General features: G+C 37.4%; 1 protein-coding gene across 2 annotated transcripts in view; it reads left to right on the top strand.

Moving 5' to 3' along the window:
* Positions 1–3,362: 3,362 nt before the first annotated feature.
* Positions 3,363–21,104, top strand: part of PDS3 (phytoene desaturase 3) — a 158,417-nt gene continuing 140,675 nt past the window's right edge. Inside the window, exons 1-3 of one of the 2 annotated variants that reach the window (XM_090019452.1) lie at positions 3,363–3,396; positions 3,867–4,173; positions 6,919–7,051. In XM_090019452.1, coding sequence (XP_089875578.1) covers positions 3,952–4,173; positions 6,919–7,051 — 355 coding nt within the window. In that variant the 5' untranslated portion in view covers positions 3,363–3,396; positions 3,867–3,951. Of the gene's footprint in view, positions 3,702–3,866; positions 4,174–6,918; positions 7,052–21,104 lie in introns of both variants that reach the window. The other variant, XM_090019453.1, reaches the window with a different exon arrangement.

Genomic DNA, 21,104 nt, shown 5'->3' with positions numbered 1-21,104 from the left:
ATCCTTGCATAAATTTATAAAAAATGATCGTATTGTACAACAAATATGACAGATTTATCGAAATGCCTGATAATTTATGATATTCTCTCCTTGTTTAAAATTACAAATATATGATTTTAAAAACACCTTTTTATTCTTAGCACATGCGATTTTCAAAATATATGTGAATTTTTTCTTAAATATGTGAATATTTTTGCAGAACAATCTTTATTCTCAGATCTGGATCTCTCCAAACAATCTCATAAATATGTGACTTATGTTTTTACATTCGTTGGAAAGCTGAGACATAAACCTATAACGTTTCTATTTTGAGTTAGTACTAAAAACCCATAGAGGGTTCCTATTTTTGTATTCTAAAACTAGAATATAAACATGCTCTGCATACTGAAACAAGCATGACTCCGCCCTTTATGTATGTTTTATGCTATTTTTAAATATACATGCTAAAAATTGAGAAAAAAATAGATCAAAACGTTAGCTTTTCAACGCCATCAAAATCACCTTGATCTCATAAACGGTTGAGGGAAAACATCACTTGGAAGATAGATTGTTTGGTATTTCCAGTTTGCAGAGCATACTTCTATTATGATTTTGGCTATTGAAAATAAGAAATTTAGATGGTTTTTAAGCTTCGACTCAAAACATAAAAGTTGTAGACCTATGTCTCAACTTTTCAACAACTATAAAAATCTAAGTTTTTGACGTTAGAGTGGAGAGATAAAAATCAGAGAACATAAATTATTTTACATAAAATATATATGTAATTTTTGCACATATTTTATGTGATTTCCTCTTAAAATATATGCAAAAACATAAAATATTTGAGAAATTAGTGACAAGTGGAGTTTCATACGTATATTTTTACAAAAATATAGGATATTTTCAAACATTTTAGGAAATCACAAGAATATATGTGCGAAACTCCACTTACCACTGAATTCACAAATATTTCACGAAATCGCAAAAATGTGTGTGAAACCGCACTTATCACTTACCATTAAATTCATAAATATTTTACTAAATTTCCAAATATCCTACATTTTTTTACAAAAATATATTTAAAACTTCACTTATCACTTACCACTAAATTCATAAATATCCTATGTTTTCACATATACTTTAAGAGGAAATTGTAGAAAATATATATAAAATTTTATTTTCATCAGAACAGTCTCTATTCTCAGGTCTTTAGTTCTCTACTTAAACATCAAAAATCTTTATTTTTATAATCGTTGAAATGCTAAGACATTGGCCTAAAACTTTTCTATTTTGAGTTAGAATTGAAAAGCCCTATAGGGTTCCCATTTTTTAGTTCTAAAATTAGAATTAAAGCATGCTTTGCAGACTAGAACAATCAAAGTCTATCTTTCAAATGACGTTTCTCTAAAATCGCTCATCAGATCAAGGTAATCTTGATGGCGTTAGAAAACTAACTTCCTTATGTATCTCTATTCTTTTTTTGTTTTTGTTTTTAAAATATGTGGCTGAAAAATAGTATAGAACAGACAGAAGAGGCCCAACCATGCCTATTCCAGTTTGCAGAACATGTTTATATTCCTGTTTTGGAATGCAAAAACGGAAACCCTAAAAGGATTTTTAGTTATGATTCAAAACAGAAAAGTTATAGTTCTATGTCTCAGCTTTCCAACGATTATAAAATCATAAGTTTTTGACGTTAGATCATAGAGATACAAATCTTATAATAAAGATTGTTATGCAAAAATAGACACATGTTTAAGAAAAAATTCACATATATTTAGAAAATTACATGTGCGAAGGGTAAAAATGTATTTTAAAAATATATATTTACGATTTTGAACATGTAAAAAATAACAAAAATTATGAAATATTTCAAAAAATACATCATATTTGTCGTACAGTACGATCATTTTTTCATAAAATATAAGCGAACTTCCTTATCCAACCATAAAATATATGCAAACCTCATCGTATTTGCATATAATATATATGCGAACCTCCTTATCCATGCATAAAATATAAGCAGACCTCCTCATCTTCACATAAAATATACATGGACCTCCTCATCCATGCAAAAAAAAAAAATCATACGAATCTAACTTTTAGTTACATGGTGCGACACATTCGAAATATTTATATTCTAGAGGATGTTTCTCTACAACTATTCATCAGATCATGGTGATCTTGGTGGTGTTGAAAAGTTAACAACCCGATCTATATCTGTTCTTTTTATTGTTTTTAAGAATTTTTTATGCAGTTGACTGAAAAATAGTATCAAATAGACTAAAAAGGCATAATTGCACATGCTCATCTTTTGTTTTAGGAACTCATAAACGTGAACCTTAAAGGGGTTTTCTGACTCAAAACAAAAAACATACATGGATGTGTCTCAACTTTCCAATGACTTTAAACACACAAGTTTTTGATGTTTGATAAGAGAGATACAAATGGGAGAACAATACATTTGAAAAAAAATTCATATATATTTAAGAAGTCCACGTGTGCAAAAGGTAAAAAGGACTTTTTAATACTCAACATTTGCGATTTTGAACATCAGGAGAATAGTAGAAATTCTAGTTTTTTTTAGAAAAATGTATCATATTTATCATATAATACAATCATTTTCCTATTAGTAAATATATTACTGCTATTTTTTTGAGGCAAACTATGGTTAGGCAGACCACCCCTGCAAGTTATACAACTATACCATTGGGTTTTGAACCTGCGAGTTCCTGAACACAACTATAAGAGTTTACTGGCAGAGAGAAATGATACCAACTGAAGCCAAATGACTGACATAGAATGGGTGAGATATTTTGGATCAGTAATTCCATTTATCAGATTGGGTCTGTAATTCATATTCATCTTCTTGATTATGAATTGGATGGGATATTTTGGATATTTAGAAGACCTAGAACCTGATCCAAGGCAGCCCAAAAGTCACTACATTCGCATTTTTGACCATGCTGAACTCATCCTTTAAGGTCAATTTTGGTTAAATGACCTTCTGCTATGAATTTCAGTGGCGTTCCCTTGGTTAGACGAGCCGATACGTGGACATGGACACTGATCGGTATGTTAATATTTTAATATTATCTTAATGTTTAGAATATTACTTAATAAAAAGTGCATTTTAAAATTAAAATATCAAAAAATAGTTTTTATTTATAAAAAAAGATAAAAACCGTGTCATGCGTCTCCGTGTCCCCGTATCATTGTGACATGTGTCGTGGTCAGTACAGTAGCAAACGTAGCCGAGTTGGACAAGCCAACACGTATGACTCGAAAGCAGATTCAGTGGCATCAACGTGAATTGAGGTCATATCATGGATTAAAATTGAAAAGCAATCCGATAACCCGCTTTTTTCTCCTCCTCTTTCTCCATTTTCTTTGAACCGACAACTTGCAAAAGCCGAGGTAAATACCTTCATCAATTTGTGTTTCAGTTGTTTTTATTTTTTTGAGTACGTTGAATTTTAGATTTGATGGAGAAAAAGTCTGCAATTTAAAGTTGCCTTAGGGGTTTGGACGCGCCTCCCCACTTATCCAGAAATGAGGACGAGTTGGATTCCTGTAACGTGGAGTTCAATGAAATTTCTCAATTTATCCTGATTTTCTGGATTACTTGGGCCATGCAAGCACCCCATGAGCGTGTTTTGTGATTTTTGGGCGCATGTTTTTATTCTTGGTAGATGCGAAAGGTCGGAAATTGCAAAGGAAAGGTACATCATGTACTAATTTAACCAACTTTTCTGGATAATGGGATGCATCTGAATATCCTTTTGAAGTGATTGCCCTTTTGCCTTATTTTGTTGAAAACAAGGAAGCTATAATGCTTACATGCTTTTTGGTGATTATCTATTTCTTATTCGGGATTTTATGGGCAGGTTTGCGTCTCTAGCGGAAAAAATTGGCTGTTGATTCCATTAACTGTTGTTGTGGATTTGCATATTGGAGATTGTTTGAATCGAAATGTACAGAATTGGTTCTGTTTCAGTGGCAGATGCTAGCATGGTGCCCAGGACAGGAAGTTCTATGAATCAATCCTCCAAAGGGAGGTGTTCTCTTGCTAAGTATTTTGAATGCGGGCATGTGCTAGCATCTAGAAGTAGCGAGTCGATGGGTCGCCAGTTGAGAACGAGCGCGTTGGGCACCACCAAGATTAAAGTGAGGCAGAAATTTAGTCCTCTGAAGGTTTGGCATCTGCACTTAAATTTTTTTTTATTGCTTCAGTCACTTTTTTTTCCCACCTTTTACAGATTGCAGCTTAGTTGACACTTTGGTGCATGTAGAAAATTTTTTGTCGCTGTACCTTGCTTGGTTGTTGAAGTTGCTTTGATGGACTTGGATGAATTTTCGGGGTACTGTATGAGTTGATAAATGGAAAAGCTTAATCACTAGTAAAGTTAAAAATTTCATCTGTTGCCTTCCACTTGTATTGTTATCTGTTGAGAACAGAAACTAAGCAGAGAGAGAGAGAGAGAGAGAGAGAGAGAGAGAGAGAGAGAGAGAGAGAGAGAGAGAGAGAGAGAGAGAGATTTTGATGGACTTGGATGAATTTTCGGGGTACTATATGAGTTGATAAATGGAAAAGCTTAATCACTAGTAAAGTTAAAAATTTCAGCTGTTGCCTTCCGCTTGTATTGTTATCTGTTGAGAACAGAAACTAAGCAGAGAAAGAGAGAGAGAGACTTTGATGGATTTGGATGAATTTTCGGGGTACTATATGAGTTGATAAATGGAAAAGCTTAATCACTAGTAAAGTTAAAAATTTCAGCTGTTGCCTTCTGCTTGTATTGTTATCTATTGAGAACAGAAACTAAGCCTTCTCTCTCTCTCCATATATATATATATATATGGTGATACATCCATGCTAAATGAAATATGCCAAATGAAACATGCTAAATGAGTTTTTCGGCTTTTTCGTTTGTTTTTTCCGCGGTTCTGACTCCATAAATGTGTTGGGCATGGTCGATTTACTAGGAATCCACACCTGGATCATGTGTTTTCGATGACAAAAATGATATTTGGAACCTCAAAAATTTACAAAGATTTTTGATTGTTGTTTTTTCGAACCTTATAAAAACCCACCAATGTATCGGAATCGAACGCTTCAATAGCTGATCCCTATAAAATCAAGTACATAGATCACATCTATATGGTTAGAATTTAAAAATAAAATGAAAAAGCCCAAAAAGCCCACTTATCATGTTTCATTTAGCATGAAAGTATATATATATATATATAGGAATGCAAACCTACCCACTAAAAAACATGCCAAACCTACCCAATGTAAACCTACCCACTAAAAAACATGCCAAACCTACCCAATAGCTGATCCCTATAAAATCAAGTACATAGATCACATCTATATGGTTAGAATTTAAAAATAAAATGAAAAAGCCCGAAAAACCCACTTATCATGTTTCATTTAGCATGAATATATATATATATATATATATAGGAATGCAAACCTACCCCACTAAAAAACATGCCAAACCTACCCAATGATTTTTATTTGTGTTTTTATCAAAATTCTGACTGTGCAGATGTGTTATTGATTTACTAGAAATTGACACTTGAATAATGAATTTTGGATAAAAAAATGGTATTTGGAGCCTCAAAAATTTATAAAAATTGTACGCTGTTGATTTTTGAAACTTATAAAAACCTATCCATGTATCGGAATCAAATGCTCCAAGAACTGATTCCTATAAAAACAAGCATATAGATCACATCTATACGGTCAAAATAAAAAAAACCCACCAAAAATCCAATAAAACGTGTGGTGGGTAGGTTTGGCATGTTTTTTAGTGGTTAGGTTTTCATTCCTCATATATATGAAAAATTGGTAGTTGCTAACCACTTTTCTAGCTAACCGAGCTTTTGAAGGGTTTTTCCATGTTTTCCTTAAATCTGAGCGTGCAGATGTGTTTTACCTGCTTGATTTTATAAGAATCTACCCTTGGATCATCCGATTCCGATGCACATGTAGGTTTTTATAAAGTTTAGAAAATTGGCGGTTTAAGATTTTCCTAAATATTTAAGGCTTAAAAAATCATGTTTTTTATCTAAAAAACATGATCCAAGTGTCGTTTCCTAGTAAATTGACTATGCCAAGCACATATGTACGGTCAGATTTATGTAAAACATGGGGAAAACCCTTCAAAAACCCAGTTAGCTGGGCGGTTAGCAGCTACCACCTTCTCATATATACACACTGCAGGAAACCTGTACAGGTCAGATGCTGGTGATCCAAATGCCAATTCCTACTAAAAGTAGCATGTAGCTCACATCCATGGAGTCATTTTGACAAACAAAAAAGGAATTCTCTACAATCATAACGCACACACACACATATTCATTTGCATCTGATGGACAAATCACATTTAGTTGGTGAGTTCCTGCAGCGGTTAACATACAATAAAAAAATAGAGTAGCTTTCTTTTATCTATCTGTTCTAAAGAAGATGTATTTCTCGCTCTTTATAAACATTTCCTCTTCTATTAAGGTAAATCTTATATATGCTTCTTCAGACATGTTAGGATGATCATGACTATCTTGGGAATGCATTTCCCATTGTGCCACCGTGGAATTGTATACCTCGAGTTTTACTGTTATTATCTCTCTGGCTACCTTGGTTTCGAGTTATAACAAATTTCTTGCATAATGATTTCCCGTTCTTTTTATGCTTCAGAGTCAAGAATGTAGTACCCAGATGGAAGTTTTTCATGTCTAGACATAAATTCTAAGTGCATAAAATTGCTGATTTTGTAATGTGTTGTTTCAGAGCTATAATCATGTCTTCTATGCTCCTTTGCTTTGTAAGAGCACCTTCTTGTAGCTTCTATGAGTATTGAATATGATTTTGGTAACTCAGATGGTTTAGTAGTAGTTTTGATCTTGCATAGTGCAATGTTGGTTGTTTTCATGTTGCAGATTGTTTGTGTTGACTACCCACGGCCAGAGCTTGAAAACACTGTGAATTACGCAGAAGCTGCTTACTTATCTTCATTGTTTCGTGCTTCTCCCCGCCCAGAAAGGCGTCTGAAGGTTGTTATTGCTGGGGCAGGTAAACTGTGAACCACCAGCCTCTCTACTTAGTTGTAGCTTTCTTTTACAATATGGATGAATCTCCTTCACATTTTGCTTCATCTGATGCTTTTGTATCCCTTTTCTAATTTCAGATTGTTATGCAATTGTCTATTTCTAGAAATTCATTGGCCTTTATGACTTTGGCAGGATCATTAGGAATCTGATATGCATTTAAATAGCTAAAACTGTGGTGACACTGCCGTCAATGCTCTATATTTAACTCTTATGCCAGAGATACACCAACATGTCCATATCTTTTATCAGAGTTTTTAATTATTCACTGCATTGTGCTCATAAAAAAGGTTTTCAGTCTAATCATTTTTTATATCCCTTGAAAGATTCTTTGTCAATTTTGATCTTTCTTAGTGTCCATTGCTATGATTGCTATCCACTGTATAGGTACCTAAACAACCGTGGCTTAGTTGTTATTCCATGTTTGAGAATTATCTTCTAATACTCTCCTTCATGATATGGTACGAGTATGGTTAGTTGTTGGGGGTTATCTTTGAATCTGCATGGCCCTACAGTTAAATCTCTGTGTTCTTTGTGAAGAGAACTTCTTTAGAGATTGTCTTCTGAAGTTTCTGTTTTTGGCTGTTTTTCTCCTGTTCTTTTCCTTCAATAACGTAGAGAATATCATGATTCGAACTTTAGTAAATGCAGTAAAGTCGTCGCTGCACACAGACTTTTGTATTTTCCTTCTAGATTGTTCTGGAAAAGTAAGAAGCAACAGACCGTTGCACTATCTACTGTAGAGCTAGAGTATCGAGCCATGATGCAAATTACAACTTAGATAGCTTGCTTGAGATGGATTCTTATAGATTGGCCATTGAATTATCATCTTCTATAGTTTTACCTTGTGGAGTGCATTCATATAGCTAAAAAGAGAATCTCATTTGCATATCAAACAAATTGATCACTTGGAGATAAAAACTTCCTGAAGTTTTTGTCACAGGAAGAGTTTATCTTGTGTTTGATGATGTTGGAAAAAAACATATGGAAGAATTTCCTGTGTTTGATTGCAAAAATGGAATAAGTTAGAATTTATCAAATGTAAAAACACATATACAGGTCCGTTGATCAAATGTAAAAACACATATACAGGGCCTTAATAAAAAAAAACTCAAAATCCCTAACCAGATGAGAGATGATTGTGCAGCCATGGCTACCACAGACTGTAAGGTTCTGGCTACAGTCAATCCTAAACGTGCCCTAGGCTGCCGGCGACCATGTCTACCACAGAGTGCATCCTAGGGATCCGGCCACCATAGCTAGCAGAGAGAGAGAGAGAGAGAGAGAGAGAGAGAGAGAGAGAGAGAGAGAGAGAGATCTACTCACCGTGGCAAGGAGCGATGCCCTAGCTCGCTGCAGCTGAGATGCCCTGGAGAGACGAGAGCCTGATGAGGAGAGGCCCCGAGTTTTTTATTTTTTGGGTTGGATATTTACCCAGGGGAAAAATCACAGGGTGGGTGTCGCGACTCCCCCGCCCCCCTTTTTAGAGAAAGTTCTCCCTGAAATTCGGGGAGAACTTTCTCACTGTTTGATAGCGGCGTGGGCTCCACTATCAAACACACCCTAAGTGTAGGTTACTACTTTGTGAGCTACCTGCACCTTGTTGAACTTTCATGCCGTATTGCACAAAGTTGGCTTCATGATTATGTTTCGGATCATCTTTTATGTTAACAGTTCAACTTCACATGACCACTTCATAGGGCCACACCTCTTACATATCTGGCATATAGGAATATTGCAACCTGGATTTGTGCTGATAGGAAAGAAAGGAAGTGGTAATATACCAAGGCCCCTTGATTCCTATTGCAGCTACAACCTCTTCCTCAGTAATTATTTCCTGACTTGTCCATGTGATGAAGGTCCTACTATAATGAGGACTTCATGAGAGTCTCCAAATATTTTATTTGTCTCTATAGTAAATGTTAAATTGTATATATATTTATACATATAGTATATACATGTATATATAACATATATATATATATTTATATATGTACATACGAGAGTATGTATATGTATTATATACATATATACATATGTATATATATTCTTTTGATGTATATATTTTTTATTTCTTTATTTTTTATTTATTTTTATTTTATCTAGTTCTCTTTGAACTAGAACACTTTTGAACTAGAGTTTGACTAGTCAACACTAGGGTGACTAGTCAAAAGAGATTACGACTCTTTTTGTGACCGGTGGAGCTTGCTCCAACAACTCTTTTGAGCTCTCCTTCTCTCCCTTCTTTTGTATATAAATAGGGGTGATCCCCTCCCATTGTATTTCAAGAATGCTTTTTGCATTTTTGTGAGGTTTCAATAAATTATTATTTTTACATATTGTGTTTGTCCTTTGTGGCATTTTTGAGTGTGCCCATTAGTGGCATTTGTGATTGTGCACCTCGTAGCCCTTTAGTGACATTGTATTTATGCACACTTTGTTTCATTACATGGTATCAGAGCTTGGATGCTCTTGAATCTTTGAAGATTGATGCCTCGTTTTCTGTGCTTGTGAGAACAAAAAAAGTACCTCTTTCTCTTTGGTGATTCAAGTGGTCGTGTGATCGTGCTTTTGAAGACAAGAGTGGTTCATGGTTCTTGTTCGTGGTGTGGTGCACGTGTTTTTGCTTCTTTCCTCTATTTTTTTCTCTTTTCTCATCTCCTCTATATCTCTCTATCTCTTTTACCCCTTTGAAGAATGGATGACCATGAAAAGTCACCATCATACCTATGAAACTCAACAATACTAATTTTGTAACATAATATTCAATTGTGAAGCACCACCTTTGGAGAAAGGGGTTGTGGGGACTAGTGGATAGTTCCGATCCGGAACCTAAACTGGTTCTCACTAAGGTAGAAAGCGAAAAAGAAATACCTCTCATAGATGATGAGAAAACCAAAGCTTTAGCCACTTATGAGAGAAAGTGGGAAGCATGGAGAATATGATATGACAAGATTATAACTTATCTTGTCAATAGCGTGGATTTAGTAAATACTCTAGCCTTGCCACATTTGAGCATGCCGATAAGGCTTGAAAATACGTTAAGAATATGTATTCCCTTAAAGATATTGCACATGTATACAATTTACAAAACAAAGTTCGTACTATAATACAAAAAGACAAGAGTATTAAAGAATACTATAATGCCTTGTCCAAACTTTGAGAAAAATTATCTCTTCTTGAGCCTAAGTGGCATTCTTCTGAAGACATTAAGCTCCGTAAAAAATAACTTGATATGGAACATTTCTATCAATTCATAAATGGATTGAGACCAGAATTTAAAAGTACCAAATTGACACTCTTACGGAAAGGTAAAATTCCCTCTATTGGTGACACTATTGAAGAGTTAATTATGAAGGAGAATAGGCTTAAAGGGCATACTTTGAAGAATGAAGATGACTTCGTTCTTGCCGCCTTTAGATCGGGCAATTACATGCGCACTTATAAACCACCTCAATGGAAACAAGTGAATGAGTATGAAAATAAGCCTTGTTGGAAACCAAACACTGAGCATGACAAGAAAAATTTTATATGTCATAATTGCCATGAACCGGGTCACATTAGAACTCAATGTCCAAAGTATAAAAAAATGTAAGAAAAGAAGGTGGCTTCGGTTGGCTCTCCTCAAGAATCGAATGACAAAACTCATGATGCCCCTGTATCTATGCCTAATGGAAATTCTCCAACCACTACTCAAAGGGACATCTTCTTCACATGAAGCATCCATTGGAGCTACAGTCTCATCCTTCAACAACCCTTGTAAAATTCCTTGGCTTCTTGATTCTAGTGCTTGTTTTCATATCCCCCAATAATAATATTTTATCTAAATATCATAGTAACTCAAGCATGTCAAATGTTTTTACAGCTGATGGTACATCTCTTGAAATAAAAGGAGTAAAATTTTTTGAAAATATTTTGCAAAATTTGAAAAGTTAAATATATTTCCAAATTAAGTTTAAAGCTCTTATTAGTTTCTCAAATTTCTGACCATAGATGTAATTGTTAAGATGTGCATCTAATATGTATATTTATATGTATATATTAATATATATGTATGTCCATATGTATGTAAACCGAAAAACCCATAAGGGGTATTTCAATCATTTTACATTGTAATAGAAGTCAACCCATTAGGGGTTGACTGTAAAATTTTTATTCTTTATTTTTTGTATTTTGTCTTTTTAGTATAATCGATTGGGACAACTCCAACTAGCTGTAGGGGCTGCTTTACAAAAGTATTTATTTTTATTCTCTTGACCTTTGTGTGGGTGGTGTGGATTGATCAATTGGTGTTCTTTGTGGGTTGGTTGTGTTCTTGTAAGCTCATAAGAGACACTTGTTTGCTTTTGTTCTTATTTCATTACATGGTATCCGAGCTTTGGTGCTCTTGGGTTGTGATTCATTTAGAAAGGCCAAGCGGAGGATCGTGTGATTAGTGGAGCATCGGCTATCTCTTTCTCTCGTTATTGTAAAAAATGGAGGATGAAAGAAAAGTGATCTTCTTCATTCCCGCGAGACTCAATGATACTAACTATGTGATGTGGTCATCCATAGTAAAACATAAAATATGAGAAAAGGGTCTATGGGGTTTGGTTGATGGCATTAAAAGAGAGCCTAAACTTATACTTACCAAGATGAAAAATGAAAAAAAAGTGTCTCTTTAAGGAGAAAAGATGTCTAAGGCCGTCACTGAATATGAGAAAAAATAAAAAGAATGGAAGATGGGTCATTCCAAGACAATTGGATGGCTCATCAATAATGTTGACAACAAAAAATGATCTAGTTTAGCAAAAATTGGTTTTGCTAGTGATGCATGAAAATATCTTATATATATATATATAGTCTTAAAGATATTGCTGACATATGTAATATGCAAAATAAGGTAAGAACTATGACCTAAGGAGAGATAAGCATTAGGCAATATTATAATGCCCTCTCTTTTCTTTGGGACGAATTGACTCTTCTAGAGTCAAGATGGCATTGCCCCGAAGATGTAGAACTCTGTGAAAAACAAATTAGAATGGAGCATTTCTATCAATTTGTTAATGTGATTAGACTTGAATTTTAAGAAACCAAATCAGCCCTTCTTCATAGAGGAGGTGTAACTACCATAGTTGAAACTCTTGAAGAATTAATTATGGAGGAAAATAGGTTGAAAAAATCATCTTCTTTAAAAGATGGAGAATCCGTACTTGCTATGTCAAAGCCCAGCAATAACATAAAGAGTTATAAACCTCCTCACTTTAGAAGAAATAATAAGAATGAAAGAAATTCCAACGACTATGGAAGAAATCAAAATGATAAAAGAGGCGATAATGAATACAAGAAGAGTGACAAACTAATATGTAAAACCCACATTAAAAAAAAATGTATTGGACCCGGGCCGGGTCGGGTCAGGTCCGAACCCGACCCGGGCCCCTTTTCATTAGGGTTTTAATAACCCGACATAGGAGAAAGGGTTTTGGAGAAAACCCTTTCCCCTGTGCGCCGCAACCTTTCCCGCGCCTGAGACCCGATAAGGGAAGCCAACCGAGGCTTCCCCGATTTTTCGCCCTCGAGCTCTTTAAGAGCACTGTAGGGAGGGCGAGGGGAGGCGCGCCTCCCTCTCGAAGCCTTCGATCCCCTCGTGATGACCCCCCTCCTCCGTTGCTGCGCTCGCCACCAGCGCCGTCGCTGCGACCCACGCCGGCCACCGCCTCCCAGGTATGACTCTTCTCCTCCCTCTTCTCCTCCTCACCCCACCTCTTTGTCACCTCGCCGGGAGGTCGACAGGCGGCGCACGACCCCTGCCGCGCCCTCCCGCCTCTTCTGTGCTCATCAGAGGCCCGATAGGTGGCCTACGAGGCCCCTGTCGTCCCCTCTTCCCTCTGGGGGTGCGCCAGAGTGCCGGCAGGGGACCAATGGCCCCTGCGACACCGCCTTACCCCTGTGGGTGATAGGGAAACCGACGAGAGGTCGGTTGCCCCCTGTCACCCCTTTCCCGAGCTCTCTCCCTCTCTCTGTCGGCAGGGGTTGGCCCCCTGCCGCCTCTCGACTGTCGGCAGGGGCTGGCCCCTGCCTCCTTGTTGATGTCGGCAGGGGCTCAGCCCCTGCCGCTTCAATGATGTCGGCAGGGGCTGGCCTCCCCTGCCGTATCGATGTTGTCGGCAGGGGCTGGTCCCCTGCCGTCTCGTGCTGTCGGCAGGGGCTGACCCCCCTGCCGCTCCGATGCAGTCGGCAGGGGTTGGTTCCCTGCCGTCTCGTGCTGTCGGCAGGGGCTGGCCCCCGTGCCGCTCCGATGCAGTCGACAGGGGCTGGTCCCCTGCCATCTCGTGCTGTCGGCAGGGGCTGGAGCCCTGTCGCTCCGATGCAGTCGGCAGGGGCTGGTCCCCTGCCGTCTCGTGCTGTCGGCAGGGGCTGGACCCCCTGTCGCTTCGATGCAGTTGGCAGGGGTTGGCCCCCTGCCGTCTCGTGCTGTTGGCAGGGCCTGGCCCCTGCCACTTCGTTGCTGTCGGCAGGGGCAGACCCCCTGCCGTCTCATGCTGTCGGCAGGGGCTGCCCCCCCTGCCGCTTCGATGCCGTCGGCAGGGGCTCAGCCCCTGTCGCTTCGTTGCTGTTGGCAGGGGCTGGCCTCCTGCCGCCTCAGTGCTTTCGACAGGGGCTCAGCTCCTGTCGCCCCGCTGTTGTCGCTTTTCTGATTTCGGCAAACAGGGGCACACCCCTGCTGCCTCTCTTTTTTTCGATCGACAGGCCTAACTTTCTATTTCTCCGCATGATAAATAATGTAGCATTGAATATTCATACTTTTGCAGACATCGCATCGAACCCCACTCTGGCTCCGCGGCCTAAGCCTCGTATCATCTACACCCGTAAACGCACACAGCTGCACGACATCCCGAGGTAGGGGAAAGTCGCACGAGGATTTTGGATGAATAAAATAAGACTCCTGAGATAGAATAGTTATTTTACATACCTGCTTATCTGAAGAAGTATTTAATTATGAATTGCTAGTCAGTGTTTTACTCGTTCTGATTCTTTTGAAACTACATGCTTAGAGTAAACTCTATGGGTAGACTCATTCTAGAGAGAATCAAGTAGTTTAATTGGTATACCTGTTTACCTGTAGGACTTCTTGACTTGTGATTGTCTGTCCTGCATGCTTATCCTTTTGAAATTGCATACTTAATGTAAACTTTGTGAATAGACTCATTTCTAGATAGAAACCCACTGCAATTACTATTACAACTGAACCTTAAGGCAGGTATGGTATAAATTTGATGAGAGGTCATGGAGTACCTTGAATTGGAACTCAACACTTTATTGATATAGATGAGATAATGTCGGCCTCCACAGGCCAATTGCTCAAAGAGCAATACATGTCATGTATGAACCAAAAGAATCATAAAACATTATATGTTGCCCTCTCATCGTAGTTGTACTTCTAGGAAGGTACGATCGTACTTTTGGACAAGTACGTCCCATGTGGGTTACGATGGTTGGATGATGAGGTTGTAGCAACCTCGATGCGTGCATTTAGCACAATGCTGAGATCACATAAATGGTGACCATTCGCCTTCACAGGCAAGATGCTTGAGTGGGTCTAATAGACCAGAGCATGTAGGATGGGGCGGCTGTTAAGAAACCCCCGTCATACCCATTCGACCTACACGGTTTATCAAGGAAGAGGATGGATAATACAAAAACTCCGATGGACAGGTTGTTAACAACCACCCCACGGGCAAAAGACTCAGCTTCCCCAGTCATCGGAGTTAGGGAAATTGGGAATACCATAAATTATCCTAGGTGGTAACTCCCAGGTACTTCTGCAGAAGTTGGATGCATCCATGGGCCACGAATGCCTTTGGGGATTTACTCTCTTGGTCACTGACCGTCCCCTTAGGAGCAGACTCAGTCAACCATCCGGGTTAATGAAAACACCTGACATAATAAACCCCCGGATCGGTCTTGGCTGTTTCTACGTTTCGCGTCTGTGCGTACCCACAGGCCAGTTAATATCAGAACTTAAAGAATATTTTCTTGAATAGTTGTAGATGATTGAGACTTACACTGCTTGAAATGATTCAAACAATAACTCTTTGCACATGTTACACTTGTTATAATAGATTATAATTGTAATGATTGTTTTAATATAATAACTGCTTATCTCATGAATGTCCTGCTTTATTTTCATTCTACTTATCTGTTCGTGCACCTACTGGTTTGTTATGAAACTGACCAATTTCATGGGCATGTGAGGAGTAGGACTTAACAGACGGCCGATGGCGTGGTGCAATATGGCTCAAGATTTATCTTCTTTCTGCTGGCGGTTTGGCTCTGAGTCTTTTTGAGTTTTTCTTTAGATTATTGAACTTTGGAAATATGCTCATTTTGTAATAAACTACAGATTTTTAATCTATTGCCTTATTTCCTCAATTTCTTTAAGTTGTGGTTTATGTGAATGATGGTTTTTCAGCTAACGTACCCATGATTTGTTGACTTGTGCTCCTTTCTAAATGTCTTCCGCTGTCGATTTTAAAAGTAAAAACTTTAAATCTTTGAAAGGTTTTTTTTTCGATAATGTTTTCGAAATCACAAGTCGAAATTTTGGGGCGTTATATGTTACCATTGCTATGAGCCAAGTCACATCAAGCCTTTTTGCTCTAAAAGAAGTAAAGATGATCAAAGAGATGATAACAAGGGGGCTTCGGTGGAACCATCTTTTGAAAGAAATGGTATAGATGACTCCAAATGCATCAACTCATTATCCTTGGCATAACTCATGGAGGCACTGCAATCAATGTTAAAAAATCAAGCTTCTTCCTTCTCGGGTGCGACTGTATCCAGAGGCATTGACCCCGGTAAGACTTGGATTCTTGATTCCGGTGCTTCTTTTCATATAACCCCAAATGAGTCCATATTATTCGAATGTTATACTAATCCAAATGATTCTTATATTTCAACCGCCGATGGAACTTCTTTAAAAATGAAAAGTTTTGGGTCTTTTAAAAAGCAACAAACTTTCTTTATACCAAATATTAGAGTAGTACCAAAATTGAATTTAAACCTCTTATTCGTTTCCTAAATTACGGCCCTGGATGTAAAATCTTGTTTTCATCTAATGATTGTTTGATACAGAATCTTCAGTCCAGGAAACCGATTGGGTGAGGGCATAGACGATGATATCTCTATGTTATGGACAATCTTGAATTATCTGTTAAAATGTAAACTGTAATATATATATATATAAAATTTAATATTATTATATTTTCTTTTATTATTTTCTTTTTCTAGTTTTCTTTATTTTCTTTTTTAGCATTTAGTTCAATAGAAACTAGATATTTGATCCAGTCAAGTTTCTGTTGGAACTTGACTGTGCAAATAGCTGTTGGACTGTAGTCCAACAGTTATAATAAATGCTGTTGGACTGTAGTCCAACAACTATAATAAAAGACGTTGGACTAGAGTCCAACGTCTCTTTTGGAGAGCTCAAAATGAGCTCTCCTCTCTCTTCCACTTTTTTGTATGTATAGGGGTGAACCCCTTCAACGTAAATAACTATGCTTCTTAAGCATTTTGTTCTTGAATAAAGTATTATTTATTTTTCAAGTGTTCTTCCTTTTATACCCTTTCAAGGGTCATGCTTGTAGTGTCTCCAATAGACACTTGTTTGTGAGTTATTCATGCATTTGTTGAAGACCACCATTTCATTACATGGTATCAGAGCTACGAAATCCTTAGATCTTGAAGTGCTTTCGCCTCGATTTCCGTGCAACATTTACAAAAGGTGTTTCATCACCTTGTTCTTGGCTCAAGAAGATTTGTTTGAAGAAAGGCGAACTTGTGCTATAAAAAATTTTGGTTTTGTATCCTCTCTTGTTCCCTTGTCTACTCTTTTTCTTTTCTTTTTATTTTTCTCTCTCTCTCCTCCTATTTATTCCTCTCTTACCCTTGTAAAAAATGGATGACAATGATAAGATCACCATCATTCCTATGAAACTAAATGATACTAACTATGTAATGTGGGCTTCAATTATGAAGCACCACATTTGGGGAAAAGGTTTATGGGGTATAGTGGATGGTTCCGATTTGGAACCTAAACTATCTCTTACCAAGAAATAGGGTGATAAAGAGGTTCCTCTAACGGAAGAAGAGAAGAGTAAGGCGTTAGCCACTTATGAAAAGAAATGAAAAGAGTGGAGGATAGGGCATGCAAAAATTATGTCAGGGCTCATCAATAGCATAGACATTAAAAAATGCTCTAGTCTAGCTAAGTTTGAGCATGCCGATAAGGCTTGGGAATACTTCAAAAACATGTATTCCCTTAAAGATATTGCACATGTATCCAATTTACAAGACAAAGTTCGGACAATGACTCAAAAAGATAAAACTATTCGAGAATATTATAATGAGTTGTCCGAACTTTTGGAAGATTTGGCTCTTCTTGAGCCCAAATGGCATTGTGCCGAAGATATCGAGCTTCGCCAAAAGCAACTCGATATGGAACATTTCTATCAATTTGTGAATGGTCTAAGGCCGGAGTTTGAATCCACCAAATCGGCCCTATTACATCGTGGAAAAATTCCTTCTATTGTTGATACTATAGAAGAGCTCACTATGGAGGAAAATAGACTTAGAAAAAGTACTCCAAAAGTTGATGATGACTCAGTTTTAGCTGTATCTAGACCGGGGAATCATACTCGTACTTACAAGCCGCCTCATTTTGTATGGCAAAACGGCGACTTTGATAAAAGAAAAGTTATTTGTCATCATTGTCATGAACCGGGGCACTATAGGCCTCAATGTCCAAAGTTAAAAAGAAGAGAAGAAAAAAGAGTTGCATCTGTTGAATCCGAGTCAAAAGATTAAGATGCACCTGTGTCTATGGCTCAACTGATGGAAATCCTTCAACCTCTTCTCAAAGGGGTATCCTCCTCAACCGAAGCCTCAACTGGAGCGGTAGTTGCATCTTTCTCCGGTCCAGGTAACTTTCCTTGACTTTTAGATTCTGGTGCTTCTTTTCACATGACCCTCAATGTTAATAGTCTATCTGAATGTCTTAAAAATAACTCAAGTGTGTCAAAGTTTTTTACAGTCGATGGCACATCTCTTGAAGTAAAAGGAATATGATGTTTTGAAAATCTTCAAAAATCCATTTTTTTATCCCAGAAGTTAGATATATCCCTAATCTTAATTTGAATCTCTTATCTGTCTCACAAATATCTGATTATGGATGTAATATCTCCTTCTCTTCTCATGGTTGTTGGGTACATGATCGCCAGTCAGAGAAGCTGATTGGGGAAGGCCATAGAGAAGGAAGACTCTATTACATGGACTTTTTGGAATTACCCAAGAATGCATTTTGTTATAATATTCAGAAATTAGAATTGGATTTATGACACAAAAGACTTGGCCATCCTCATATGTCTAAAATTCAATATTTTCCAAGTTTGGAAAAATTTTGTAATTCTGAAAAATTTTCTTGTAAAGACTGCATTCTTGGCAAAATGAAAAGGTTACCATTTCTTAGTAAAACTTTTGTTTTCTCACGACCACTTGAGTTAATACATTCGCGTGTTTGGGGCCCCGCACCAGTTATTTCCAAAGGTGGTTATACATATTATGTCATTTTTGTTAATAACTTTTCTAGACATACTTGGATTTATTTTCTTAAACATAAATCTGATGTCTTTGCTAACTTCCAAATATTTCATAAAATGGTTAAAAATAAGTTTCAAAATGATATTTTCGTTTTTCGCACTGATTCAGGGGGAGAGTTTATGTCCAACGAATTCAAAGACTATCTCAATTTACATGGTATTACACATCAAAGATCATGTTCACACACTCCACAGCAGAATGGCCTAGCCGAATGCAAACATCGGCACATTATGGAAACTACTAGGACATTGCTAATTGCAAATCAAGTTCCAAAAAGTTTTTGGGCTGAAGCGGTCCTAACTGCCACCTACCTCATTAATAGGATGCCATCTTCTTCATTAAAGAATACAACTCCAATAGAAAAGCTTGTTAATTTAACTCCAGATTATTCTAGATTAAGAGTCTTTGGATGCAAATGTTTTGTTTTCACCAACAAAAATGACAAACTCTCTCTTCGTGCAATCCCATGTGCCTTTTTAGGATATGCTGATAATAAAAAAGGCTACAAGTGTTTCGATTTTCAAAATGACAAATTATGTGTCAAGAAATGTATCTTTTTTTGAAAAAGAAAGTTTCTTTGAATTTGAAAAATCCAAGGATGTCACTGAATACTCGTTTTTAATTGATCCAACTTCAAAATCCGATGAATGTGATGTTGGATGTGACCTTGACAATGATCAAAGTCCTATTGTTGAAAATGATGATAATGAAGAGCAAATCCATAGGGATGTTAGTCTACAATATTCAAGACGTAGAGAGCAAAATCTTCCATGTGCATTACAAAAATACTCTGAAGTCTCACCTAGAAGAACGTCTAGAATCTCTAGACCTCCAGAAAAATTTGTGTCTTATGAATCTTTTTCACCCACGTATAGGGCCACCATTACATTAATACAATCATATGTTGAACCATCATCCTATTCTCAAGCCAAAAATCATATAAAATGGATAAAAGCCATGAAAATAGAATTGGATGCACTAGAAAAGGCCAATACTTGGACGATCCAAGATATCCCTCCAGGTAAGAAACCTATAGGTTGTAGGTGGGTATACAAAATCAAAACCAAAAGTGATGGGACCCTGGAAAGATATAAGGCCCGTTTAGTAGCAAAAGGATATGCCCAAGAGTATGACATCGATTATGAAGAAACATTTGCTCCTGTGGCCCGTATGACCACTGTTAGAACTTTAATAGCCTTGGCCTCCATTAGAACATGACCTATCTTTCAATTAGATGTCAAAAATGCTTTCCTGAATGGGAATCTTGTTGAAGAAGTATACATGGAAGCCCCACCTGGTATTAGTATCCCTAAGGGTAAAGCTCTTCGTCTAGAAAAAGCTCTTTATGATCTTAAACAGGCTCCAAAAGCCTGATACGACCGATTTAGTCATGTTATGCTTGATATTGGTTTTCAACCTTGTTTAACTGACACTGTTTTGTTTGTTAAGAAAACTGATGCAGGCATCATTATTCTTCTTCTCTATGTGGACAATATGATCATCACCGGAGGCGACAAACAGGGAGTTGCAAATATCAAATCTCTTCTTAAAACTCACTTTGAAATGACTGACTTAGGTTTATTAGATATTTTTTAGGCATTGAAGTTGCTTATTCCCCTCGGGGGTATTTGATATCTCAATCTAAATTTGCTCTTGATATCGTTTCCAGGTCTGGAATTACAGATGATAAGAAAGTAGACACTTCAGAAGTTGTCAATGTTAAAATGAAAATTGATGATGGAGAACTTCTTAATGATCCTACTCCGTATAGACAACTCGTTGGAGCTCTTTCTTATCTTTCCATTACTAGGCCAGATATAACTCATGCGGTTCATATAACCAGTCAGTTTCAACATGCTCCCACCTCCGTGCATATGGGAGCAATTTTGCGTATTATTAGATACTTAAAATCCTCTCTTTCACGAGGACTCTTCTTGCCTGCTTCATCTTCATTAAATTTAATTGCATATACTGATGCTGACTGGGGAGGTGATCCCAATAATAGACACTCAACTACTGGTTTTTGTGTGTTCCTAGGTGAAACCTTAATTTCGTGGAGGTGCAAGAAGCAGCAGAAAGTCTCTCTTTCTTCCACCGAAGCTGAATACAGAGCCATAACAACCACCACTATAGAGGTTGTTTGGCTCAGACGCTTGCTAGCGGATATGGGAGCTAAAGCAACGCAAGCTTCAAAGATGTGCTGTGACAACAAAAGTGCGATCTACATTGCAAGCAACCAGACATTTCATGAGCGCACTAAACACATTGAGATGGACTGTCACTATGTCAGAGAGGAATACTTACATCGAACCATTGATCTGCCATATGTTACATCAGAATATCAATTAGCAGACTTCTCCGCCAAGCCTCTCGCTGCTCCC

Source organism: Nuphar pumila, chromosome 10 (genome assembly GCF_984573655.1).
Source record: "Nuphar pumila chromosome 10, dmNupPumi1.hap1.1, whole genome shotgun sequence".
Taxonomy (NCBI): domain Eukaryota; kingdom Viridiplantae; phylum Streptophyta; class Magnoliopsida; order Nymphaeales; family Nymphaeaceae; genus Nuphar; species Nuphar pumila.
This window is presented reverse-complemented; position numbering and strand designations above follow the sequence as displayed.